The sequence below is a fragment of the Wyeomyia smithii genome, chromosome 1 (genome assembly GCF_029784165.1).
Source record: "Wyeomyia smithii strain HCP4-BCI-WySm-NY-G18 chromosome 1, ASM2978416v1, whole genome shotgun sequence".
Classification (NCBI taxonomy): domain Eukaryota; kingdom Metazoa; phylum Arthropoda; class Insecta; order Diptera; family Culicidae; genus Wyeomyia; species Wyeomyia smithii.
In genome coordinates, this window is record NC_073694.1 from 193,113,363 (window position 1) to 193,141,290 (window position 27,928).

At 39.7% G+C, this 27,928-nt stretch overlaps 4 protein-coding genes across 6 annotated transcripts; 2 read left to right on the forward strand and 2 right to left on the reverse strand.

The window, feature by feature from the left end:
- Positions 1 to 13,735: 13,735 nt before the first annotated feature.
- On the forward strand, positions 13,736 to 16,368 carry LOC129718211 (lachesin-like). 3 transcript variants are annotated; one of them, XR_008726825.1, is made up of 6 exons: positions 13,737 to 14,084; positions 14,375 to 14,625; positions 14,872 to 15,395; positions 15,458 to 15,597; positions 15,682 to 15,770; positions 15,831 to 16,058. XR_008726825.1 is itself a non-coding variant. In XM_055668726.1 (5 exons), exons 1-5 carry the CDS (start codon positions 14,024 to 14,026, stop codon positions 15,679 to 15,681), a joined length of 1,002 nt encoding a protein of 333 aa, XP_055524701.1. In that variant the 5' UTR covers positions 13,736 to 14,023; the 3' UTR covers positions 15,682 to 15,770. The 3 variants fall into 3 exon arrangements, 2 of the variants coding, with proteins under 2 accessions (XP_055524701.1, XP_055524700.1); XM_055668726.1 differs by lacking the exon at positions 15,831 to 16,058 and having other exon boundaries at positions 13,736 to 14,084; positions 15,656 to 15,770; XM_055668725.1 differs by lacking the exon at positions 15,682 to 15,770 and having other exon boundaries at positions 15,831 to 16,368.
- Positions 16,369 to 18,548: 2,180 nt separating this feature from the next.
- Positions 18,549 to 19,907, reverse strand: LOC129717412 (exopolyphosphatase PRUNE1-like; the record flags this gene model as incomplete). The annotated part of the gene is made up of 3 exons (XM_055667297.1): positions 18,549 to 18,857; positions 18,920 to 19,350; positions 19,403 to 19,907. Coding segments are annotated over 3 exons (1,095 nt in total), but the record flags the coding sequence as incomplete, so codon positions are not given.
- A 1,629-nt stretch (positions 19,908 to 21,536) lies between these two features.
- Positions 21,537 to 23,208, reverse strand: LOC129718210 (exopolyphosphatase PRUNE1-like). Its single transcript, XM_055668724.1, has 4 exons — positions 23,015 to 23,208; positions 22,464 to 22,959; positions 21,981 to 22,411; positions 21,537 to 21,918 (listed from the first exon to the last, which is right to left on the reverse strand). Exons 1-4 carry the CDS (start codon positions 23,057 to 23,059, stop codon positions 21,760 to 21,762), a joined length of 1,131 nt encoding a protein of 376 aa, XP_055524699.1. The 5' UTR covers positions 23,060 to 23,208; the 3' UTR covers positions 21,537 to 21,759.
- A 1,893-nt stretch (positions 23,209 to 25,101) lies between these two features.
- On the forward strand, positions 25,102 to 27,689 carry LOC129718212 (ATP-dependent RNA helicase SUV3 homolog, mitochondrial). Its single transcript, XM_055668728.1, has 2 exons — positions 25,102 to 26,126; positions 26,187 to 27,689. The coding sequence occupies exons 1-2, from the start codon at positions 25,331 to 25,333 to the stop codon at positions 27,641 to 27,643; spliced, it is 2,253 nt and encodes a 750-aa protein (XP_055524703.1). The 5' UTR covers positions 25,102 to 25,330; the 3' UTR covers positions 27,644 to 27,689.
- The last annotated feature ends 239 nt before the right edge of the window (positions 27,690 to 27,928 follow it).

The following is a 27,928-nucleotide window of genomic DNA, read 5'->3' on the forward strand; positions in this document are numbered from 1 at the left end:
ATGAATCGTGCGCGCTGTCTTTCCCGCCGGACGGGAACTGGCGGCTGCTGATATAATGGAAATGGTTTTAATGCTGTGGGAGTAATTGCTTCTATTGATTGATGATTTATTGCGTCGGTGGAGACGCATGTTGGTTTATGTTTATGTAATTGGTGGGAATGAAATGTTTTCGGGTTCTCTCGTGACCTTCGTCGTTTTTGAGTTGTATTGGCAATCCAATTGCTATGCTCAAGTGCATTTTAGTATGCGTATGTAGTTTATATAAAGCTAAATAGTTCCACAGTTGTTTTAAGTTAGAATATTTAGTAAATGGTATTAGGGAGTGCCGGCAAAAAACACAGATTGAAAGTTTTTGGCAGTATAATAACCTTGGTTAAAAATGAACTGCTACGTATTACTTTCTTCGATGTGGGATGGAATTGAGTGTGAGCTTAGAATCTGGCAACAAAAATCGACTTTTTTTGACATACATAGAAAGTAGTTGTTTTCATGAGAATGTAAATTACTTATAATTGGGCAGAAACTTTTAGCGTGTGCTGTATTCATGTATAAAACAAGTTTGGCGTCTTGTCTATAATAACCGAGGTCTTCGAAAAAGCAGCTAGCCGGAAATCGTCGTCATACACCGAAGCGAATGAAAATATGGCAAATTTCCGTTCCGTTGAGGCATCAGAAATAGAATAGACATATTTTCCACGTTAGAGTAGATCACATATTAAATTCCAAGCATGATTTCATTTCGCATAGTATTCAAATAATTATTAGAGTGCCAATCTTTTGTGCGGGAAAAAAGTGGCCAGTAAATTTAAAAAAGAACCTACAGGGTGTCCAATAAGTTCGAATACAACCTTTCATCGTTGTGTGGTAAAGTTGTTCGCGGCACGCAGGTTTTTTCACACATTTTTATACTGTATTCGAACTTATTGAACACCCTGTGCAAAATTTCAGCTGAACTGGAATTTTAGCCTTTTTACATCCGAAAATTCGGCTCTCGAAAGAAATATCAGTTCTTTCAGAGGACGAGTTTTGGCTGTTTCATGCTCATCTGGTAATTTGCGGGGGCCTCCTTTTTAGTCGTCAAAATTTCAATAAAAATTTATGTCATACAACTTGACTTTACGCATGAAGATTTTATACAAAACGTTTAATATGTGAGGGTTTCTTCTCTCTTTTTTTCGCGCGTGAAAGTGCGTTAAGAGGTGAAGCGAAGTTTTCGATAGATTTGTAATTATGTAAGCTTACGTAATTATGTAACGCAACTTCCGGGCACACCCCATCCGGAGCGAAAGAAGAGCAGCTTTGACATCCCCTTCTCGCTGATTGTCAGCCACAGCAGCACCTTCTTGGGAAACTTGATGTATGCTCATTTCCTTCGTGGAAGTAAAATACAAAGTGCCCTGCTAGTCGTTGCCATCCAGGATAAGACAAGTCCTGTCGTCTATTACCACCGCCACGTCGTGATTTGCCGGGAAAATCGACTTGACCATCTTATTCAGGCGCTGCCGCTGCGTCATTGCCTGTAGCTCCAAGACCAGTGAACGGGACTGCCGCTTCCTTACATGTATGTCCATGTTCGCTAGGTACTTTTCCACTATTTGGCCGGTTGCAACGATCTCCCCGACAGGTGCAAGCAGAGATGTAGCGATGTTCTTTGGAGCTTCTGTCGTCCGGAACCGGGCTTGCTTTCGATGCTCTGATTGCTTTCCAATAGTGCACATAAGACGGTCCCTATATAAAAGAGTGGCCAAAATCACCAAAATGCGAATTTCATATTCAGGATGTTTTGAGCACATGATTTTGTAGTATTTTATCTATATTTTCATAATTTTTGAATGAAATCTTGGAACAAAAAACGGTTCATGTTGAAAAATGCCTTCAAAGTTACCTATTCCAGAAACGGAGAAAAATAGTTTTAGGGAATATTTTGGAATATATAAAAACCTACTAAAGCTATCATGATATGTTCACATATGATTAAAAGCTTATTAAATTAGTTTCCAAAAACAATATGGATAATGGATTTCAACCCTACAGAGTCAGTCGCAGGCCACATTGAAAATATGCGTAATGTTCCTAATTTTGACCATCAAAAACATTAAATGTAAGCACGTGTAAGCACAGCACCTGATAGTGTGTCTGAGAGACCTACTTGTGCCCTTCAAGAATATGTGTTAAAAGTTTGCGGAAAATTTGCGTTTTGGTAGAAAAAGATGATTAAAAATTTTCCATTTTTTTGCAATTTTTGAATTTTTGGGTGATTTAGCAACAAAGTTTCTCGTATATTATAGCAATTTGGTTCAAAACACACAAAAAAACGTGAAATTATTAGATTAATTGGTTTATTAGAATATACGTTGTTTAAAACATATGTTAAAAGTTTGAGTAAAATTTGCGTTTTTGTAGAAAAAGGTAATTTAAAATTTTTAATTTTTTATGTAATTTTTTGGAGTTTTATGAAGACTTATCAACGTATGTCATAGCAATTAAGTTCAAAAATATACTGGAAAAACTTAAAATTAGTGTGATTATTCAGTTGTACACACTTAAGTAAAAAAATTTTTTTTTTCATTTTGTTTGAAAAAAACCTAAATTAATCCACCTAGCGGTCAGACCCAGCCTTTCTCATTCAAACTTATTATTTGTAAAAATAGATTTACATGAACGCTTCAATCCAATAAATGTGTATTCACTTTTTGGGTTGTAAAATAATGATGTTGTAATAGAAGTATAAAATATCAAAATTTGACGTAATGTAAATGCTCAAGAAATAGCGAAATAAAAGAAATAACTCTTAATTTCGAACAATTCAATCACGAGCGATACCGGGAACATTCAAATGGTATGAATATGGGGTTGAATTTTTTTTCTTTCCATAACTTTTGAACCACCTATAAAATTTTTATGAAGTTTGTTATTTGTAAGTTTGAGAGATGACTCGTTCGTACGACACTAGTTATGTTCAAATTAGTCGTGTAATCTTTGAGTTAATAGAACTTTGTTGTTTTATCAACAATTTAATACATAACGGTTGCTTAGTTCAATTATAATTAAATGAAATAGGAACGTATAGGGCAGCCAAACTTTGAAACCACGTGTTCAATCATAATTCATCAGTTAACCCTTAACTAGCCCGTTCATCTGAAAAAACTATTGATTAAATCGGTTGTGTACTTTCTGAGATAATGAAGTTTCGTGATTTTCACAATTCGGTACATTACAGACGAAGTTACAGTTCGATTACAGTAAAATTCAATAGAGTGTTATGAGTCAGCTAGACCTTTAATATGACACCAATTTCGTGAAAATCGGTTCAGCCATCTCTGAGAAAAGTGAGTGAGTTTATGTATTCTTCGGAATATGTTTCTTTTCATAGCTAGATTTCACATTTTTAAACATAGCAGGCAAAGTAATAGTCCGATTGCAAAAAAATCAATAGGGTCTTATGGGGTAACTAGACCTTTCATATGGCACTGATTTTATGGAAATCGGTCCAGCCATCTCTGAGAAACATGAGTGAAATTAAACAGTCTTCAGAAGACGTTTCTTTTCATAACTTTTGAACCACATGTTCAATCTATATAAAATTCAAAAGTTAAGGGTTTTTAAGATAGCTCGTTCATTTGACACCAATTTTATTGAAATCGGTTGTGTGGCTTCTGAGATATTGGTGTTCCGTGATTTTTACATTTTTAAACATAGCCTCTAAAATAAAAATCCAATTACAATGAAATTCAATAGGGTCTTAAGGGGCAACTAGAACTTTCATTTGCATGTAATTTCATTAAAATCGGTCCAGCCATCTCTGAGAAAAGTGGATGAAATTAAAAATCTGCACATACACACACATACACACACATACACACACACACACACATACAGAAAATGCTCAGCTCGTAGAACTGAGTCGAGTGATATATGCCATTCGTCCCTTTGGAGCACTTTCAAATCTTCGGTTTTGCAAGTGATTGCTATACCTTTCTAGGAGAAAGGCAAAAGTTAAAAAAAATATTCATTAGGAGTAAAATATTCGTGTTGAAGAAATAGCGAAATAAAAGAAATGACTTTGAATTTCGTACACTTCAATCACGAGCAATACCGGGAACGTACGAATAGCACAATATCAAATTTAAATTTTGTTGAGGCCATATGTTTTGATCAAAGCAGTTACAAATTTAAATAATCTTTGAATTTCGTTTATTTCAATAACTTTTGAACCACATATCAAATTGCTATGAAATTTCTTACTTGTGAGATTAGGAGACAACCAGGGGGAACCTTTAGGAAAGCCAAACTTTTCATTTGACACTCAGATTGTTGAATTTAGTCCAGCCATTTTCGGGAAAACGAGTGAATTTGAAAAGTCACCGAAACATGTTTCTTTTCACAATTTTTGAACCACGTGTTTAATCACTATAAAATTCATCAATTAACCTTTAACTAGCCCGTTCATTTGATACCAATATTGTTCAAATCGGTTGTGTATCTTCTGAGATAATGAAGTTTCGTGATTTTCACATTCTGGTACTTTACAGACGAAGTTACAGTTCGATTACATTGAAATTCAATAGGGTGTTATGAGACAGCTAGACCTTTCATTTGACACTAATTTCGTGGAAATCGGTTCTGCTATCACTGAGAAAAGTGAGTGAGTTTGAGTAGTCTTCGGAATATGCTTCTTTTCAAAGCTGGATTTCACATTTTTAAACATAACAGGCAAAGTAAAAGTCCGATTACAAAACAAATCAATAGGGTCTTATGGGGCAACTAGACCTTCCATTTGACACTGATTTTATGAAAATCGGTCCAGCCATCGCTGAGAAACATGAGTGAGATTAAACACTCTCCAGAACACGTTTCTTCAAATAACTTCTGAACCGCACGTTCAATCTTCATGAAACTCAAAAGTTAAGGGTTTTTAAGTAGCTCGTTCATTTAAAACCAATTTTGTTAAAATCGGTTGACTAGTTTCTGAGATAATGATGTTTCGTGATTTTCACATTTTTGAACATAACCTCTAAACTAAAAATCCGATTGCAATGAAATTTATTAGGGTCTTATGGAGCAACTAGACCTCTCATTTGCAATTAATTTCATGAAGATCGGTCCAGCCATCTCTGAGAAAATCGAGTGAGATTGGGAGAGCGTTACACACACACACATACACACACATACACATACGCACACACACATACAGAAAATGCTCAGCTCGTCAAGCTAAGTCGATTGATACACGAGATTCGACACTTTGGAGCACTTTTATACCTTTGGTTTTTCCAGTGATTGCTATACCTTTCTAGGAGAAAGGCAATAATATTAGCAATAAATTGGTTTTCGCGTGTATCGATGTTTTTTTACCAACCCAAAGTTTTTTTCTGAAATTCATTTTGTTAACCCATTACAACATCGCTAAGAGACTTAGCGATTATTCATGTGAAATCATACTTAACCGAATAAAAAAATGAATTATTATCCCAAAAATGATTCCCAGTGTTTGTTTCATGAAAGCAGGGCCATGAAACACCACACGCAAACTTCTCTCACCAAACACAAATATTACTGCCAGAGTTAAACAGATGGTTCGAGCTTGCATTTGGGTATTTACTCGCCAGTTACAGCCGAAGTAGAAGCTGTGAACCGGATATGTCGGCATACAGCATAAACAAATGGAGGTTCTCATGGTCGAACTTTCCAACACTGCAGTCAGGTGTTTCATATACAAAATTGCATTGAGTTAACCGTCAATCTCACAACTACTCCCACACATAAACCCGCAATCTCACACATATTGTTATACTCTTTTATAGCTGACTGATTCTAGTTCATTCCTTTGAGTCGGTCTGATTGCTTGTGTATGTGGAGGAAACAAAGTTTTTTGTGTGCTTTACAGTTCTGAAGTTTTATTCAAATGTTTTACGAAGAAGCGAGCAATGTCTTACGAGGATGTTCATAAGATCGATTTAGTGAGTTTGTTCATACAACCTAGAACAGAAAATGTTATAAATGATTGCATTGAGTTGATTGATTGAACCGTTTTAAAACAGTTTTTTACAAACAAGACCATAGAAAACTGTATCAACATTTGCTGGCTCTACAATCGAGATTTGCTGAATCGTTTCGTCTTCAGTAGTTTTGTTTGAATTGAATAGCTTCACAACTTTCCTGAAGAAACCATATCTCTGGAATGCTCCTATCAAAAGTTAGATTCGTGCGCCATCTCTGCGGACAAATCGCGAACTAACTCTCAAAGCCATAAGAAGCGTTTTACTATTATGTGCATCTTTGTGAAAACAGTAATCGTCTATCTCGTTCCACTAACGAGTTATTTACGTTTATTCGAAAACACAAGACATTTGCCTCAGTTTACGTGGTTTATAGACAGCCCCTTGTCAGTACAAAACTTTTCTTATATGTCATAATCGTCTGCAGTGGAAAACCAACAATTTGGCACAAAAAAAGAATTTTGGCCGGAAATTTCAATTTTCCGACCATTGTGTAGTGATAAGATGTTGAAGATGCCGGAACGTGCGTATCCGGTGTCCAAAAAGTACCACACAATGTCTGTTTTCGACGCAGCGGGGTACCGTTCTTTGAACGCGCACACTTCTGAACGGAGCAGCTTCACTGTTTACGCCATCACGGTTAGAGTTCGACTGATAGAGCTGTCAGTTTTTTTCTGCTGATTCATGGGTTACTTTGACTGATGCTGCATTCATGTATGAAATTCGTTTCGTTAGTGTGTGTGAAGGTGAACCCATGAAAAGTCGACAATTTTTGTCAATTTTTTTTATTGCAAAGGGTCAAATATACAGAAAAACCTTGCCTTGCTAGTGAATCGGCTTTTTCATAACATTCCATTTCGCAGTAGCTTTGGGTAACCGGAATCTGGTCCTTTTGAACTAACTGTCGAAGTGAAAGAATCCATTTCCACACTTGAGGCGCTCTGAGTGCCGCCTGACTGTCGGAAGAAATACAAATATTTGCATGTCGATAATTCTTCTATAAACAAACGTAAGCACATCCAATAATTGCCAATATTTCAGCTTGGAAAAAATGTTGGCCATACCTTACCTTACCAGTCAGACAAAGACCTGTGTGGCCTTGGCTGTATCTAAGAACCGACGCCATCGTACTCGGTCCATGGCTGCTCGTCGCCAGTTCTGCAGGGTGCGTGGGCTGTTGTTCCTGTTGAGTTGTTGTCGAGAATCATTTTGACTTTCGTCCGACATCCTTACGACATGCCCAGCCCACCGTAATCTTCCGATTTTAGCCGAATGGACTATAGTGTGTTCTCCTAGCAACTAATGCAACTCGTGCTTCATTCGTCGTCTCCTTGACCCATTTTCCATCTGCACTCCATCGTAGATCTTACGCAGCACCTTCCGTTCGACGAGCAAGGTTCATGTTTCGTGGTCTAATAAGTGTTTTGTAAATGGTCAATTTTGTGGAGCGGGGAATTTTGTTCGATCGAAGCGTTTTGCGCAGTCCAGAGTGAGCGCGATTTCCTGCCATAATGCGTTTTTCTATCTCTTCGCTAGTGTCATTGCCGGTGGTCACCAGTGAACCCAAATACACAAACTTAATTACCACCTCGATTTCATCACGATCAATTAGAATCCGTGGTGGGAGGCTAACAGAGTCTTCCCTTGAGCCTCTACTTCTCATGTATTTCGTCTTCGATGTGTTTATGACTACTCCGACCCGATTGGCCTCTGCCTTGAGTCTGCTGTACGTTTCCGTTAGCGTCTCAAAGTTGTGTTCCATAATGTCATTGTCGTCGGCGAAGCCAAATAACTGGCCGGACTTCCTGAAAATCGTACCATTCATGTCTATTCCCGCACTTCTAATAATACTCTCCAAGGCAATGTTGAACAGCAGACATGGAAATCCATTATCCTGCCGCAACCCTCTTCGAGATTCAACCTGATCCTCTTCAACGACCACTACAACATCTTAAGTCCGGCCGCGCAACCACCGACCTGTTCATCTCCAATATGGACAACATCACCGACCCGGTTGTTTACCAAGAACCCAGTGGTAAACGAAGTTGGATCCTCTGCTAACCGATTTCAAGTCTCTCGGTGTAACTACCATCGAGTCGATTGGGCGCGGTTCCAGCGATGCGTGGAAAACGCAATTGACTATGCCGTGCAGCTGGAGTCCTCAGAGAACATCGACCAGTGTCTTCAGTCCATCGATGAGGCGTTATCCTAGGCCCGGGATCTATATGTGCCGGATTCCAGTCTGGTAAGTAACTCTCTGAACCTAGAAAACACACTTCGCTCCCTCCCAGTCCGTGGAAAGCCGTTTTGGAGACTTGCCAAAACTTTGAAAACCAAACCGAGACCTATTCCACCTTTATCACCCCCAACACCAATCCTCGGTCATTTTCTTATAACATCATCTGAAAAAGCCAATGCACTTGGTCATCATTTTTTCAACCCTCACAATTTGGGTCATACCATGATTAGCCCGCACGAGCCTGCCGTCCAGGAAGTAATAACTAGAGTCGCCGATTTTCCCTCAGTCATTCCCGATGAATCTGTTGATGAGGGGTTAGCTACACGCAAAAGTTGGATAGTGCGAAACCAGTACAAAATTGTGCGTTTTTAGCGCAATTGTTGATGTGGTTTGGAACCAGTACAATGATTGCGCGTTGGGCATAACGCAATTAATGCTCTTGCGTTTTTTCAATGTATTTGTCAGCTCCAAACTACTACACCTAAACAGTTTCAGCTGTTATCAAGTAGCACTGCAAAGCGAGCGAGAAGCAAAACCTTTCTCCTCCTTTCTGCTTGAGAACGAGGCTTCCAAAGTCTTTTGCACACATGCTTTCCCGTGAGTAGCAGCAAGCACGCATCGACAGTATGAGTGAGACTAACAACACTGGAATCAAGTATGTACAGCACGGGTGTCTCGCTCATTTCGTAAAGCGACGAGACGTCTCTTGCGCGTCGCAATCCGAACCGAAAAAGAAGCGAAAGAGCAACCTGCAAATTATATGTGATGTATCTAGTCTCGTCGCACGTACATGGAAAATCTACGGGCAAGAGAGAAAGAGCAGTCACTAATACACTCGATGTGAGAAATAAAGTGTCGGTATATGATACATATTCTGATTTCAATCTATGTCAATGTATTCGCAGTACAACTGCTGCGTTATCCTTTTCACACATTTATTGTGCGATTTTAGTGCAAAATTTGTGCGAATCGGGAAGTACAATGATTGTACAAGACTTGAACTTTTGCGTGTACCATCAAGCGCACCAAGAACATGAAGATTGCCGGTGTCGATTCAACCTTGAGTTGAAAAACTTGAGTCGAGAATTTTTCGAACACCAGCAATCTTTAATAAGTGTCTGGAGCTCAGCTACTTTCCGTCTCGCTGGAAGTGAGCTAAAGTGATCGCCATCCACAAAGGATGGACCTATTAACGTGCATCTCGAAGTTGTTCGAAAATTTGATTCTTTACTGGAATTTGTAAACCAGAATAACATCTTCATGGCATTGTTGGACATCGAAAAGGCGTTCGATAATGTTTGACATGATGGCCTAGTGTTTAGGCTGCAGCGATTCAACTACCCGATCTTCCTCGTGAAGATCATCAAGAATTATCTGTCGAACAGATCATTCCAGGTCTTTCTCAATAACATCCCCTCTGATACGTTTAACGTAGATGCTGGGGTTCCACAGGGTAGCCTTCTTGGTCCTATCCTGTTCAACATATTTACCTCAGATGCTCCTCCCCTTCCGGGTGGTGGCATCCTGTCTATGTTTGCAGACGACACTGGCGTTAATTACAAAGGTCGATTGATTAGAGCTTTGACGCGTAGACTACAGGAGGACCTGGATGTTCTGTCCGACTATTTCAACAGCTGGAAGATCTGCATCAATGCAGCTAAGACCCTGGCTATTATATTCCGCCTGCCAATGTGACAATCCACCTCGATAACACTCCCTTTGAATGGTCCAGTGAGGTTGTCTATCTTGGTCTCTCCCTGCACCAAAAGCTTCTATTTCGTTAGCACGTAGAGAAAACTGTTACCAAATGCAACATACTGACCAAATCCCTCTATCCTCTTATTAATAGGAAATCCACCCTTTCCCTCACCAACAAGCTTGCCGTTCACAAGCAAATAATTTGACCGGTCATAGAATACGCTCTGCCTGCCTGGGCGGGGTGCGCTTAAACCCACCATCTTCAACTTCGGATTGTTCAGAAAAAAATATTACGTATGATCCTAAACGCCCCTCCGAGGACACGAAACTCAGATCCATTGCCTGACTGGTCTTCAGGTGCTGGAGAACAACATCATTGACTAGGTTTAGAGAGTCCTGCGCCAGTTCACCTCACCAGATCATTCGTGAGCTAGTATCTTAGTTTTAAGTTAGTTATTTAAGTTTTAAGTTCTACACAAATAATGTAATTCTACAGAATTAAGTAACCAGCAAAACACAAAACAAAGATGCAGAGCCTAAAAGGCTAAACAATTATTATGTAAACCATATGTATCCATATAAAAAAATAAATAAATGTTTTTTAAGCGAAAATACAGAGAGCTCATTTTTTCGGATACGTTGGAGACGACAAGTACAAGGAGCGGACTACCAGAGAGACTGCCAAAGGCGAGTTGGACGTGTCTGGTGGACCATTTCCAGGAGGAGGCGGCTTCGGGACTGCTTGCCATGCCGGGCCTCAAGCGAACCGTAACGGCCGCAGAGAGAAGCCGATGATTAGGTGGCCGGCAAAGTTTTTTCGACATTTTTTTGCTAATAAGCTACGTGTCATGCAAATTATTTTGAACCCCTTTTTTCTAGCACTAATTGAACAAAACACACTGAAATATAAAATAAATAATTAATAATTGTTAACAAATAAACAAAGTCTAATGTTCACAGAACAGATTAAGGTGAATCTCGGCGAGAAAAAAAGAAAAACAAACTAAGGAGTGTGTGCCATAAATATTGGCAAATGAACAAAAGAATTTCAAACATAACAACAGCTCGGTGAAAAAAAAGTTGGTTGGGTAGCTAAGTTTATAAGTCAGAGGACCCAGATCTCAAAATGCAATGTTGATTGAATTTTCCATTCGAATCATTTAATCGGTGTGACAATAAAAGTGAAAAGAAAAATAAAGTGCATCGCACTTTCACTACAATTGATCGTTATTTTGTTAACCATGAAAAGGTACGTGAATCCTCGATAAAGAACTAAAATAATGCAATTTTGGAGCATTTTCAATTCATTATTTAGCAAAAGGAATAGAGTTCTTTATTGTACCTGATTACAATACCCGTAAAAATGGAGCTTGTTTGGTTTTGCTCATATTTGGCCAGTTCGGTTGGCTCACAACATTCTCACCGGTCATCTCTCCTTCTGATTATTTCTAGTATACTAAAAATAATCTATATCTGGTGAATTGCATTTCAAGAACCAGATTGAACTGTTAAAATGGGAACCATTTGATTTTACGCCGAATTTTTCAGTTGACGTATTGTGATCGTGTATGAATGAGAAAATTATTAAATTAGCCCTAATTTTTACGACGTTAAGTCGATTTGTGATTATTGTTAATTTTTTTTAGGACAATTATTGAAATGATAATTATGATGAAGTTTATTTTAATTTAACAAATGTGAGAGAAATCCAAAGGATAATTTAACAGTAGGAATTGCGTTGCAATTTTTGAATATTTTTCCACTCGATACTTCCATATGTACAGCTGCTGCAAAATCAAACCAGAAATATGTGAAATTTAAAGTTAAAATATTTATTTTTATTAAGTCACATTAACTTAAACTGCTAAGTGGAAGGCTTTTCAAACTCTCAAATCATCTGGCAAATGGCAAAATTTTATTTTTCTCTACCTCCACCTTCTTAGAAAACCGAAATAAATTCACGATTTTATTTTTCCCACTGCTAAGTGCTAATCGCCTTTTCTACAAAGTTTACGAATAAGTTTGTTTTCACAAATCAGAGGAGTCATTTGTCAGTATTTTCAAGTTAAAGTTTTTAGTTGTGAGTTGCCAGTTTTTCATTCTACCGGACTAGTAAATACACTGTCTATAATATTACTAATAACGTTTAGAAGTACCTATCAAAAAAAGTCTCATTCAAATCCGTTGATGCATTCCAGCATGATACATTGATACAGAATTAAATGACCTATACAGATTTCAATTTATTTTTCAATGATAATCCTGGTGATAAATCAAGGATTGCAGCTCTGATTCGTCACATTAGCGATGATTTTCATTCATCACCTTTCTGCTGAATTTTGGTTGAAACCATGAAATGATTTGCAGGAGAAATAATCTTGATCCTGGCTTTAATTTTTAACAGCATTACTTGTAGCACTTTGGTTTAGATATTTCCGGATAATGCACTAGTGAACAGATTTGTTGTCCTGTCGCATGACTTTTTGCGGAGGGGGGGCTAACGAGTGTACGCTAATCGAAGACCAGTGTAGGAAATGACTAACGATGTTATAAATACACATCTTCAACTGTAACACATCCCTTGGGATTAGCACACCCATCCGTTGCAGTATGTACTGTCTTTATTCGACATCAAGTTAGTTGCTATGCTTCTAACAAAAGGAACAAGCTAATTATTGTAAATTGAACTTTAAAATAATTAAATCGCCCCGGTTGCCACGTTGCCAAATTAGTGAACGTGAATAAATCCCCCCCTTTATCGGTTAGAAGTGTTACGCCTTGATCCCCACCAGACCCAGCTTATTGTGCCTATCAAGCCGGGTGAAATTACCACGCCGTCATGTGGAAGAGTTTTCCCATTTGAAGTCACGTTTGAATGCTGCCGACACCCGCACCTCCGCACTTTTCCTCTACCGAGATTTCCATTTTTCACTTAAAAACTTAAGTGGAGTTTTGTTTTGTGGCGGCGGCGAAGAACGTGCCACCATTGAGAATATCAGACGTTCTAAAATTTTGAAACCGCCTTATTATGCTAGTTTTTTTGATGAATAGTGTGGTAAAACAAGTATCTCATTTACGAGACTTCGTGGCACAGAAAAGCGGGTGTGATATATGTACACCTTAGACTAAGCCAGTAAACAATCGGCTTTGAATGTTGATGTCGGTTTTCCTATGTACGATGTTTCGCCTCAGACAGGAGCAGGGGTAGGGTATAGACCCCTACCTGACTGTTTCTAATGCCAGCTAGTTGGGCTTCAGCAGCAAGGCAACTCCGTCGTCTGTCCTTGCCAGAATGTGGATTACGTTACGATGATGTGCCCAACGGATGACGGCGGGAGTATGGAGTTGTGGAGAATTAAAGAGACTGACTGAGAGACAAAAAAACATAATGGAATGTCTAGAGCGCCTTTTATCACCCGACTGAGTCACAAAGCAGGCTACAACATTCCTAGTTTCGTCGTTATTTATTGTGTAAGTTTCACTGCTGCGCAGCAGGCACTTTTTCTTATGCTGAAGGTTTGAAAAATACATATAAATCATTGAGTGGAAGGCACAGCAGAGAGCAAGGAAGCGAGAGATCATCCCAAGCTATCCTAATCGAGTCATTTCTCTTAGCATGAAAAGTGTTAAAGCTTTCGAATGGTTTCAGTTTTACGCTCGTTGGCAGCATTCTAGCAAATAAGGGCATCCTTGATTGCAATACTACCTGTAGAATTGAATGTGCGTTGCTAGAACTTTTTCTCTGTTTCGAATCATTCTCTCTTTGGATGCATTGGCCGCTTCGAAGGATGCGCGGATGCTCTCGCAGCATCAGTTCATCTCGACCGGTCGATTTCGTCGCATCGTTCGCCGCCATTTCGTGGAGTACAATTTGGCTGCGCCGGTTTTTCCTGTATCATTTTTGTCTTACCTTGGCGAAGGGTAGAAGTGTAATCGGCGCTTGTGTTCTTTATTCTTGGCCATTGTAACCCGACATTGGCAGATAAGGGCCCCCTAGTGCGTGCGTTTTCACATATTTTAGAGACCTATCGCGGTTTCGTTGTGGGTGGGTGCTTCTCGAGTGTGGTGTATTCTTGTCTTATTCATCATGATGCGCCTACCACGGTTGGATTCATTGGTGATATGCTGCTTGATCACAGTGAACCTGTGTAAGTGTTACCATGGCAATAGCTTCTTCGGTCAGATTTTCACTTTCAACAGACGTAAATAGATGGTGATAGGATGGTCATTGCCACGGTTTCGTTCTTTTCTATGAATGAAAGGAAGCGTAAAACAAATGTCCGATGATAAGAGACATGGCACGCGTCCACGTTTGGTTCAATTTTGCTTGTAACACTAATAATGGGTAGTGCGCGAACTTTTCGCCGCTATGGCGGCTTCAAATTCTTTTCTTCATTTCACCTAAATAATAATTGAATGACACACTCGTACTCCTTAGGTGCTTCGCAACAAGCCGCTCCGACCATTGCATCCATATCTCCCGAACAGATCAAGGATATCGGTGACAGTGTTACGTTAGAATGCGATATTACCAACGTAGGCAAATTCACCGTGGGCTGGCAGAAGACTAACCGAGAGCGGTCGCAGAATGTCAATACCATCTCGTTGGGTCCAACGTTGGCCGTGGCTGAGGAACGGTTCAATTTGAGCGTCGATAAGGAAAACAATACGATGAAGTACAAACTAACGGTGAGCTCGAATCTCATTTTCAGCAATAAATTACAGTAAAGCATCGCCCTTTTTGCGTACGCTCCGAATGTCAAGAACAACTCATCAATTATGCATTTTAATAACTTTATTGTGCAGGGGATGGCATCCATTATGCTATATTGTGTGCAGTCATGACGCGCAGAATAATTCCCACTGGGATTCGTTTCGGAGTAAACATGTATCTAATTAGCAACCCTTTGCGATTGCATTCTTCATCCCTTCCAGATCAGCGATATCGTGAACACGGACGCCGGCCTGTACGAATGTCAAATTCAGGTGAATAGTACCAACAAAGTGACCGCCACTGTAGAACTGCAGGTTCGCCATCCGCCGCTGCTGCAAGAGAATCTCGCTGCCACAACCGTAACGAAAGCCGAGGGGGAAGATGTTAAGCTGAGCTGTTCAGCGGAAGGCTATCCGCGTCCTTCGATTACCTGGAAGCGCGAACACGGAGCTATTCTGCCAATCGGAGGTCAAAGCTTTGCCGGCAATGTACTGTCGCTGACCTCGCTGGCCAAAGAAGATCGCGGCACATACTTCTGCCTTGCGGACAACGGCGTTGGCAAGCCAGACTCGAAAACGATCAATCTGGAGGTTGAATTTGCCCCGGTCATTTCTATTCCCCGGCCGAAGGTGGCTCAGGCTACCGAGTATGATATCGAACTCGAGTGCGTTGTGCAAGCCTTTCCTTCGCCTTCGATTTCTTGGTTCAAGAACGGACATTCCATCCACAATGGCGGATCGTACAGGTTCTCTCATGAGTGTAGGCGAATTTATGTTCCGTTAATTCTATTGTGATTTTATTTTGCAGCATTTCACAAACTGGACAACCGGATGATTTGACAACTTCGGTGTTGAAGATCAGTTCTGTCGAAAGCTCGCACTACGGCGATTACATCTGCAAGGCCTCGAACAAAGTCGGTCACGCCGAGGCGAGATTGAATCTCTATGGTAAGCGGTAGTTTCCGGCTGGTTTGCGCGTATGTTTTTAATTTATTTAATGGCATAGTTTCGTTTTTTCGTTTTTTCTTCTAGAATCGGTTATTCCAGTATCATATTGAAATGTTTGTTAGTTTGTCTAGCCTTTTTCAGTTGCGTATGTTTTCGATTTATGTTCCACAAAGGTATGTTTCGTTCTCGCTGCGTTATTTGCTGAACTTCACGAAGTTAATTTTGTTTTACAGAGCAACGTCTTCCAAACATCAACTACTCAGGTCTGAAGTGGTCCAATTCGGCGCACGTTCTTGCCAGCCATTTGGGGATCATTGCAGTGACCCTGCTGCTGGCGACGCTATTGTGAATAAGAAAGCTGCGAGCCTAACCACCAAACCGGACCGAACATTCTGCCGAGCCGACCGCAATAAGCCAATCAGACAAAAGTTCAAATTTTAATATAACAAATTTATAACCGATTTATCCCACGTAAAGTTGAGTGACTAAGTAAAACATTTTAAATGAGAGACATATCCTGTTCGGATGCTTGTACGAAACGAGTATGTAGATCGAAATTCAATAGAAAACACATGTTAGGTACAAATAAAAAACCGCTTTAGGAACAAACCCTGTACAAATGAAACGGAACAAAACTCATGGTGACCAAAATAGTGAATAGAGTATAAGGTTAAATGCGAAAATTCATCGTTAGTGTTAAGAAAATTGTCTATTAGAGGTATTTTTTTTGGAAATCGTGTGAGAATAAATGGCTTGGATACAAACGACAAACTACACTGCGTAGGGTTACCACCTCTCCGGGTTTGGGAGGTGATCTCTGGGTCTCCGGGTGAACGCAAATTTTGTCCGGGTCTGGGAGAGAATTTCCGGGGCTCTGGGTGAAAGCGAAATTTCAACTCGCTTTGGAAACAACATAATTCATAAAATGAATAATTTATTATCAAGTTCTACGCATTACCGGAAAACTCAGAAAATTAACGAAGTAATTTCGGCATTAATTTTGAAAATTTCTCCAAAGGAGATTTTAACGCTGTCGAATTTACGGCGAATCTTCATCTTCGACGAATCATCTACCAATTGGGTTGTTTAGCTATATCAGTTTTTAATATCATCTGAAAGAGCTGCATTTCTAAGCAAAATAACGCATCTAAGCAAAACGTGATTTTTAAATATTTTCTATCGTTGTCATTCAATTTTAAAATAACGAAATAGAAGTTCTCGAAATCGCTACAATGACAGTTCGCCCATATACGATTTAGAACGATTTTAATTATTCATTTAAAAATTGTAGGACAATGATATAACATTTAAAAAAAACACGTTTTGCTCAGTAAATTACACTCTTTTAGCTGTTATCCGTGAATGGTTAAACAACCCAATTTCATTGAAATATTTTACTGACATTGTCACCAAAATCACTGATTTCGATCGGCTGTTAGGAATTGCTAAAATTAATGGAGTGAATAAATAGTGTAGATCATGTGAAGGAAATAAATCACAACAAGCATGTCAATGCACCATATACCCCCTCCCCTCCCGATACTTTGAAAATCTCTGGGCTAGATGTCCCTATCAGGTGGCAACCCTAACACTGCGCCGATGATTTTTATTACTAATTAATTTTGTAATTTTCTATCTAATCTTATATTTCTATAATTCACTTGGTACTATGAAACCTGGAATAGTTTACTAACTGTTGATTAAAAAAGAAAAAAAAATCCCATCGTCAGCAGTAGAATTCATTTTCAAATTAAACGTCGAACGGCTACCTTTGATCCCGAGCAACGCCGGGAACGTTCAACTAGTTAAAAATAGTCGTTGAAATGCATGCTGGTAAAGCCGTTTGAAATCACTCCGATCGCAAACGATTTTTTTGCTTATTTGAAAACGGTCGACGATCGTAGCAAGCCAAGAGCGCTAATAGACGTAAATTTTCGATGTGGTTTTAATTTTACTAGAAAAATTCGCAAACTACCTATGTTGATTTTCTCAATTACCAGTAGTGAAATGGTATTTTATTGTTACCTGCTTGAGGTGTTGTCATTAAAGTGATTCAGGAATAGAAAAAAAGCCCAGATCGATCCGGCATAACGTCCTTCAAACCTTCAGCGAAATAGTAGACACAGGCGTTCGTGATAGCATCAGAACCCCACTAGCATTAGTATTCCTGGATCGGAGTCGAGTTGTTTTAGAACAGAAGCCGCAACGGAAAAATTGACAGTGACAACAGTGAAAAATTTGGAAATTAAAAAAGGATGGTCACCATCATTTCCTCGCTGTCGCTGCGGACGTTCAAGGTCAAAACAATTTTGGTTTCGATTTCAGTGGCAGTTTGGGTCCGTCAAGAACGGAATCATGGATGGTGAGTTCGTTCCATGTGATCGTTCACAAACGAGAGTTGACTCATGTTAGTGCACGTGAAGTGTCACAGGGCACCTTTACTTAAGAAACAAGGGATTTAAGTGAATTCTTAGTATATATGAAACTCAAATTTATTTCCCAATTCATATTCCTTTCAGAGAGCGAGTAATGGCGCTATAAACGTTAGCTAAAATGCTTGGACTAGAGTTAGTACTCATGTTCCAATTGTAACAGTTGAATCGAGTAAAGGCGCTATAAGGTGGATATCATTTTCCAAAATCCTTCCAAGTACTGGCTGTGTTAGTATAGACTAGACTAGACTTGAAAACGGTCATGACAGTGACGCTACTGTAGATTGAATTTGTTGCCTACCGCTTGAATTCTAGTATCAAAGTAACCTAATGGCATTGTTCTTGCAATCAATGGCGGAAAAAGTTTCTAACTGTTTTCACAGGTTTCTTCTCCTTTGATGACGCGGATCAAAACTTAACTGGCATATAAAAAAATTAAAACAATTGATTCATTTTCCGAGTTGAATCATGACATACTCTGGCTCTTCGCTTTTATTAGGAAGGACGCATTAATATTTTTCATTTTGCAAACCCAAAAATTGTCCAACAGCTCGGATATTCGAAGTAGCTTGGTGTCAAAAGTGCCTCTTTCCCAGGCACAAAAAAAAATAGTAAAAGCTGACAAAAAATCCTTTTTAATTTTACAACCATGATTTACTGCTAAACGTACTATAATTTGTCTAGAACGTTGCTTATAATTGGTAAAATTTGTTTCCTAGAAGCCGCTATGTTGCCTTGATCGAAAAACTGTCCGCCTAAAAATTCGTCACCCGAACGCCTTTTCAAGCTAAGGTTCGGCAATGTGGAGCTCACCAAAGCTGTGATAATCTAGAAGTAAAAATAACCTCGTATAATACCACTTACAAAACTCGAAAGTTTTTCGACTTTACCTTTTCCCAAAGAACGGCATCACCGATGTTGACGACCCCCAAATCCCTCCGGACCTGATCGCTCCCAGTGGTTACGTGCATACCCATGAGAACAACCACATCGGACCGAGTTTGCTGGGCAAACGTCAACAGGTTTGATTCAGCGTTTGGCTTTTGCACATAACTCTGCACTAGAATGGGAAAACCAGGTATGGCAACAGTACGCCCGTTTCGAGCAATGATTTTTAAATCTTTGGACAGGATTTGTAGGGAATCGAGACTGCCAACGTCTCTTCTTTTATCGACTAGTGTTTCAAACAATGTTTTTCTGTGGTTTGAAACTGGTTCGCTTATTCCAAGTTTTTGCTCAATCAGCTGCGCCATGTAGTGGTCCAGTTCGCGAGCTTTGTTTGCTTGCTCCGAAAAATTCACCGTGTCCAAGATTATGGCTCCTACGGTTAGTAGTTTTTTAACTTACAAAAATGTAACATAACATCCACATACCGTAAAGTAGTTTAAACAGCAACATGTATTCTTCTTGGTGTTTGGCAAACATGTTTGATTGATCAATTAATTTCGCAACAAGCGTAGCACAGGAACCGACCGGTTCGATATACTGGAATACCTTATCGGTGAGGTTTGAGTGTGGATCTACTGGTCTATGGTCCACCACTCCAACCACGTTTGCCTGATGTGGTGACATATGATGATCTACCAGAACGAATTTAGTATGTTCCCAGGCAGCATCGGCAAAATTAGCCTCATCCTTACAAATCAGACTGTCGAGATCAATTTGTTGTGCTTGCAGATAATAGATAACTTCCGTTTTGAGGGGCAATTCGGCTCGAGTTAAGTTCAAGACCGGCACAATGCGCTCCCAGTCGGTAACTGTTTCGACGAAACTGGGACATTTCGACAGGTGGAAGGCAAGTGAAATGCTGCAAACGGCCGAATCTAGATCGCAGCTTTCGTTTCCGATTACAACAATTCTCGGGATAATTACGATAATACGATTTAGAACGATTTTAATTATTCATTTAAAAATTGTAGGACAATGATATAACATTTAAAAAAACACGTTTTGCTCAGTAAATTACACTCTTTTAGCTGTTATCCGTGAATGGTTAAACAACCCAATTTCATTGAAATATTTTACTGACATTGTCACCAAAATCACTGATTTCGATCGGCTGTTAGGAATTGCTAAAATTAATGGAGTGAATAAATAGTGTAGATCATGTGAAGGAAATAAATCACAACAAGCATGTCAATGCACCATATACCCCCTCCCCTCCCGATACTTTGAAAATCTCTGGGCTAGATGTCCCTATCAGGTGGCAACCCTAACACTGCGCCGATGATTTTTATTACTAATTAATTTTGTAATTTTCTATCTAATCTTATATTTCTATAATTCACTTGGTACTATGAAACCTGGAATAGTTTACTAACTGTTGATTAAAAAAGAAAAAAAAATCCCATCGTCAGCAGTAGAATTCATTTTCAAATTAAACGTCGAACGGCTACCTTTGATCCCGAGCAACGCCGGGAACGTTCAACTAGTTAAAAATAGTCGTTGAAATGCATGCTGGTAAAGCCGTTTGAAATCACTCCGATCGCAAACGATTTTTTTGCTTATTTGAAAACGGTCGACGATCGTAGCAAGCCAAGAGCGCTAATAGACGTAAATTTTCGATGTGGTTTTAATTTTACTAGAAAAATTCGCAAACTACCTATGTTGATTTTCTCAATTACCAGTAGTGAAATGGTATTTTATTGTTACCTGCTTGAGGTGTTGTCATTAAAGTGATTCAGGAATAGAAAAAAAGCCCAGATCGATCCGGCATAACGTCCTTCAAACCTTCAGCGAAATAGTAGACACAGGCGTTCGTGATAGCATCAGAACCCCACTAGCATTAGTATTCCTGGATCGGAGTCGAGTTGTTTTAGAACAGAAGCCGCAACGGAAAAATTGACAGTGACAACAGTGAAAAATTTGGAAATTAAAAAAGGATGGTCACCATCATTTCCTCGCTGTCGCTGCGGACGTTCAAGGTCAAAACAATTTTGGTTTCGATTTCAGTGGCAGTTTGGGTCCGTCAAGAACGGAATCATGGATGGTGAGTTCGTTCCATGTGATCGTTCACAAACGAGAGTTGACTCATGTTAGTGCACGTGAAGTGTCACAGGGCACCTTTACTTAAGAAACAAGGGATTTAAGTGAATTCTTAGTATATATGAAACTCAAATTTATTTCCCAATTCATATTCCTTTCAGAGAGCGAGTAATGGCGCTATAAACGTTAGCTAAAATGCTTGGACTAGAGTTAGTACTCGTGTTCCAATTGTAACAGTTGAATCGAGTAAAGGCGCTATAAGGTGGATATCATTTTCCAAAATCCTTCCAAGTACTGGCTGTGTTAGTATAGACTAGACTAGACTTGAAAACGGTCATGACAGTGACGCTACTGTAGATTGAATTTGTTGCCTACCGCTTGAATTCTAGTATCAAAGTAACCTAATGGCATTGTTCTTGCAATCAATGGCGGAAAAAGTTTCTAACTGTTTTCACAGGTTTCTTCTCCTTTGATGACGCGGATCAAAACTTAACTGGCATATAAAAAAATTAAAACAATTGATTCATTTTCCGAGTTGAATCATGACATACTCTGGCTCTTCGCTTTTATTAGGTCCTTCCCGCATTAATATTTTTCATTTTGCAAACCCAAAAATTGTCCAACAGCTCGGATATTCGAAGTAGCTTGGTGTCAAAAGTGCCTCTTTCCCAGGCACAAAAAAAAATAGTAAAAGCTGACAAAAAAACCTTTTTAATTTTACAACCATGATTTACTGCTAAACGTACTATAATTTGTCTAGAACGTTGCTTATAATTGGTAAAATTTGTTTCCTAGAAGCCGCTATGTTGCCTTGATCGAAAAACTGTCCGCCTAAAAATTCGTCACCCGAACGCCTTTTCAAGCTAAGGTTCGGCAATGTGGAGCTCACCAAAGCTGTGATAATCTAGAAGTAAAAATAACCTCGTATAATACCACTTACAAAACTCGAAAGTTTTTCGACTTTACCTTTTCCCAAAGAACGGCATCACCGATGTTGACGACCCCCAAATCCCTCCGGACCTGATCGCTCCCAGTGGTTACGTGCATACCCATGAGAACAACCACATCGGACCGAGTTTGCTGGGCAAACGTCAACAGGTTTGATTCAGCGTTTGGCTTTTGCACATAACTCTGCACTAGAATGGGAAAACCAGGTATGGCAACAGTACGCCCGTTTCGAGCAATGATTTTTAAATCTTTGGACAGGATTTGTAGGGAATCGAGACTGCCAACGTCTCTTCTTTTATCGACTAGTGTTTCAAACAATGTTTTTCTGTGGTTTGAAACTGGTTCGCTTATTCCAAGTTTTTGCTCAATCAGCTGCGCCATGTAGTGGTCCAGTTCGCGAGCTTTGTTTGCTTGCTCCGAAAAATTCACCGTGTCCAAGATTATGGCTCCTACGGTTAGTAGTTTTTTAACTTACAAAAATGTAACATAACATCCACATACCGTAAAGTAGTTTAAACAGCAACATGTATTCTTCTTGGTGTTTGGCAAACATGTTTGATTGATCAATTAATTTCGCAACAAGCGTAGCACAGGAACCGACCGGTTCGATATACTGGAATACCTTATCGGTGAGGTTTGAGTGTGGATCTACTGGTCTATGGTCCACCACTCCAACCACGTTTGCCTGATGTGGTGACATATGATGATCTACCAGAACGAATTTAGTATGTTCCCAGGCAGCATCGGCAAAATTAGCCTCATCCTTACAAATCAGACTGTCGAGATCAATTTGTTGTGCTTGCAGATAATAGATAACTTCCGTTTTGAGGGGCAATTCGGCTCGAGTTAAGTTCAAGACCGGCACAATGCGCTCCCAGTCGGTAACTGTTTCGACGAAACTGGGACATTTCGACAGGTGGAAGGCAAGTGAAATGCTGCAAACGGCCGAATCTAGATCGCAGCTTTCGTTTCCGATTACAACAATTCTCGGGATAATCTTAAAAGCCGAAAGAAGTGTCTGTAAATTTAAGTACGTACACAAGCGCTATTACCTTGGAATTAAGGAGTCCTTTACATTGGTTTAAGAATTTGTTCATTTCAGCAGTCAGTTATATCACAGGTGTCTCTTTTTCTCTCTAGAAAATAGTTTTGTTGAACGATTTTCACCCTTATAAACACATCTAAAACTTTTATAAATAAATTTAGCTCGGAACAAAAATATTAAACAGAACCGTTTTAAAACCGGTTCGACGAATTGAAATCAAAGTAAATCATTGCACTTGTGTGAATTCGCCACTGAAATCTTGAAATATTTCATTTTGATACGTTTCTTGGTGAGCGATTTCACATAAATCAATTCTTTATGGAATTTCGTGCTTGTAAGAAAGAGAGAAAACGGACTCGAAAAGATGTCAACGCACACCGACACAATCGGTTCAATGCTAAACAGTAACGTCCATAACGTGTAATGTAACTCGTTCGTTTGAAAAGGGTGAAGCCTGTATTACACTCTTTGACCAATGGTCAAATATTTGACCTTCTGACATAATGGTCAAATTTATTTGACATCATGGTTGTTGTTTGCTCGTGTTTGCCACATGTTAAAATTAAAGAGTGACTTACAATTATCTTTGATCAAATTTTTATCCGTCAAAAAGTGACAAATATTCGACGCTTGGTCAAAGAGTGTACAGTCGCCGTTCGATAACTGCAAGACTTTTAACTGCAACGCTTTTTAACTGCGCAGACCGATAACTGCAACAACTTTGCAGTTATCAGACCGCAACCCGTCAAATTGATGTCAAAGTCATATTCGACATTGAAGTGACAGATCTTGCGGGAAGATTCTGAATGCATTCGAAAATGAAAATTGTTGATTCTCTAGAAACATGTCAAAAGGACTCTTTCATTTCTCTCGATTTTTTTTTCGATTTCGTTTACTTGTTGTCTCTTCATTCTAGATGGGAGATTAAAGATCTCCACTATTAATCAATGAAGAAAAATCACCATGTTTTGTGATTCAATTTCCGTATTAATTACAAGAGAAAAAAATATCCTTGTGCATTGTTTGGCTAGTATTCCCTACGTTCACTCCACTCCACGCAGACAAACTGTCAAAATCAACTTCATTGTCGTAAGTTGATGAAACTTTTAAACTTTAAATAAAAATGTGACAGTTTGGTCGTTTCATCTTTGGCTGGATCTTATCAGGCGTAGTTTGTACTTATTTTTCGTTTTTTTTTCCATGTGAGATGAAAATCAACCCGAATGAAAATTTTTGAAATAGACGTGATAATTTTTTAACAAGATAGGAATTTTTTTTTTACAGGTGCATACCGCGCTTCTGCTGTAATGTAATGTATGTAACTCAGGTAACGCAATGTGTATTTTGGGGTAAAACTCTGCCCCTGACCCTGCGTATGCGCCAGCTCAGGGTTGCCAATGTTCCAGTTTAAACTGGATTCCTCCAGTTTTTTTCAAGTGATCCAGTCAAACAGTTTATTCCCAAAATCTTCCAGTTTTTTCAGATATTTGCCAGTTTTATGCAGTTTTTTCATTCACTGAAGCTCCGCTTGATTTTCGGAAATAAATTGATAAATAAATTTTTAATTTTTAATTGATAAATTATTTTGACAACTCTCGCCCGAAACACGGTCAAATTAAAGATTGCATGACATGGTTGAGATAAAACCAAACAAATAGATTCTACCAGACCATAAAAAAATTTATTTATTTTCTGTTGCGTAGCAGTTAATATATTGTGAGAAGAATCAAATACCAAGAGATAGCGAAGTCAGAAATAATTGAAATTTGAACTTCACTGATGTAAAGGAAGAAAATGGTGCTCTATTTTCTTAATTTTGAGATAGATTGATTGCGTAATTTTAAATTTTGCTGCTGTTAGAGGAAATTTTTCAGTCCATAATTTTAACGAAATATAATTCCGAAACAAAACAGTTCTGATTAAAATGAGTAATTTTTTGCGAAGAGTTATCTCTTTAGTTGCTGTATAAAAACTGTTCTGGACTCAGTTCCCATAACAGAAAAGCACTCTCACAATCTTTTGTTTGCTTTTTTTAAATTTACTTGGAATCCAGTTTTTTCCTCAGCCTTTTTCCAGTTAAATCGAAAATTTTATTGGCAACTCTGCGCCAGCTGACGCTTCTCTCGCACTTCAGCACGCGTGTGCGATGTGATTGCGATTACACAAATCATGTTTACAAAATCCTACAGAATCACATAGATTGGCCTTATTGTTTTACCGGTTTATCCATGAAGTTTCAAGCAAAGTAAGTGTTTTCGATTATTGTTACACAACAGCTCAAGCTGCTGAAACAAGTGACGTGCCAATCGGACTGCCCATCACAATGATCAAATTGAGCCAACGGTTCTCTGGCCGGCTAGCGGCGATAGTGCTAAATCAACGAAATATTCTCCAAGGTAGAACTTGCGCACCGTTTTTGGTTGCCTTACGCGGTAAGAAAGACGATGGAGGTCGGTTGTTCACTCCGGTACCGATACGACCCAATCCAGATGATATCAATGTCGGTGCAGAACTGACCGGAGGGTCTCTCGATAAGGCCGAAATGTTGAAAGTTATTCTTCAGTTCAGTAGTCGAAAAGAAATCAAATTTCTTTGTTTGGAGAATGGCATAGATTCCAATTTGCAACAGCAGGCATTCACCAGCTTTCGGCGGTATTGCCTGGAAACGGACGCTTTACCGGCCGATTTACATGTCGTACTGAGTGATATCCTGCAAGGTGCCGGTCATGTTGACGATATATTTCCGTATTTTTTACGGCATGTTAAGCATATCTTTCCACACCTGGAGTGTATGGACGATCTGAAAAAGATTTCTGATTTGCGACAGCCAGCTAACTGGTACCCTAATGCAAGAGGGATCAATAGAAAAATTATTTTCCATTCTGGCCCAACCAACTCTGGAAAAACCTATCATGCCATGGAACGGTTTTTGACAGCCAAATCGGGCGTTTACTGTGGCCCGCTGAAGCTCTTAGCTAGTGAAGTTTACAACAAAAGTAACCAAAGGGGAACACCCTGTGATCTGATCACCGGTGAGGAACGAAAACTTGCTGATCCAAGTGGAAATCCATCGAAGCACGTGGCGTGCACTGTTGAAATGACTTCTATCAATACTCCGTGTAAGTATAGCTAGAGACATCAATTCTAATAGTGCTACATGCTAGGTTTTATTTTTTTAGATGAGGTCGCTGTTATAGACGAAATCCAACTACTTAAAGATATCGGTCGTGGCTGGGCTTGGACCCGAGCTTTACTTGGATTGATGGCCGAAGAAATACACGTGTGTGGTGAGCCTGGGACACTGGAACTGCTGCAGAAGATTTGCGATACAACGCACGAGACGCTAGAGGTGCGAAAGTATAAAAGGCTGACAGCTTTGCATATCGAAAATCACGCATTAATGTCGCTGGACAATGTGGCGCCAGGAGATTGCATTGTCTGCTTCAGTAAAAACGACATCTACAGTGTCTCACGTGAGATCGAAGCGAGGGGAAAAGAAGTGGCGGTTATTTACGGTGGATTGCCACCTGGCACGAAGCTTGCTCAGGCGGCTAAATTTAATGACCCTGAAAATAGCTGTAAAGTTTTGGTTGCGACAGATGCGATCGGTATGGGACTTAATCTTAGTATTAGGAGAATGGTTTTCTACTCAATTATTAAACCGACGGTAAACCAAAAAGGTGAAAAGGAAATGGATACAATTTCCGTTTCGCAAGCGTTGCAAATCGCTGGCCGGGCTGGACGCTATGGTATGAAGTGGGATGAAGGGTATGTAACGACATATAAGCCGGAAGATTTACCCACCTTGAAAAACATTTTGTCGCAAACCCCGGATCCACTCACGCAAGCTGGATTACATCCAACAGCAGACATGATCGAACTGTATGCTTACCACCTTCCGAATGCTACGTTAAGCAATTTGATGGAAATTTTCGTCTCGCTTAGTACGGTGGATGATTCACTCTACTTCATGTGTAATACGGAAGATTTTCGGTTTCTTGCGGAAACCATCCAGCACGTGCCTCTTCCACTGCGGGCGCGGTACGTATTTTGTTGTGCTCCCATTAACCGCCAAATGCCGTTTGTTTGCTCCATGTTTCTTAAGTATGCCCGACGCTATAGCAAAAATGAACCGGTGACGTTCGACTGGTTATGCAATCAGTGCGGCTGGCCGTTCCAACTTCCGCGAACCATCATCGATCTAGTGCATCTGGAAGCTGTTTTCGATGTTCTTGATCTCTACCTCTGGCTCAGTTATCGTTTTCCGGATTTGTTCCCAGACGAAAAGCTAGTTCGCGATATCCAGAAGGAGTTAGACGACATCATTCAGCAGGGCGTCTTCCAAATCACAAAGTTGCTGAAAAACTCGGAAACAGCAGTATCGACCAACACCCCGGACGAGGATTCATTTGTAATGCGACAAAAGAAGAGCAAATACTATCGGGAAAGTGCACCCCGAGGCGGAAAATTGACGGAACGTTTACTAGCCCAGGGGCTGCTGACGCCAGCGATGCTGCAGGAGCTGAAGGCCGAATGGGACCAGCAGCAGACGAAGGCGGGACGGACGGGTAGTGATGATGAGGATGACGATTTCCCTGGCAAAAAAGCCCGCCGAAAACCGAGGAAACCAAAGTAGTGTAGTAAGATGTTTACTGGATAAACATTGTAGTCGAGTTCCGAAATAGCATACTGCTTCTGATTGATCCTAAATTCCAATTGTAAATATCCACTGGTTTAAACATATGAATGCATATTTCGGTTCCGCTTATCGACAAACGATTTATGTAAGCGTTTGTGCGATACAGAATGCTCGTCCAAATGTGATTCAAATGAAAACCAGGATAAGGGGCATTATCTGTTAAAGGTATTGAAAATTGATAAACCTCCCCGTCCCATTAGGTCAACTAGTTGGTCCACAATT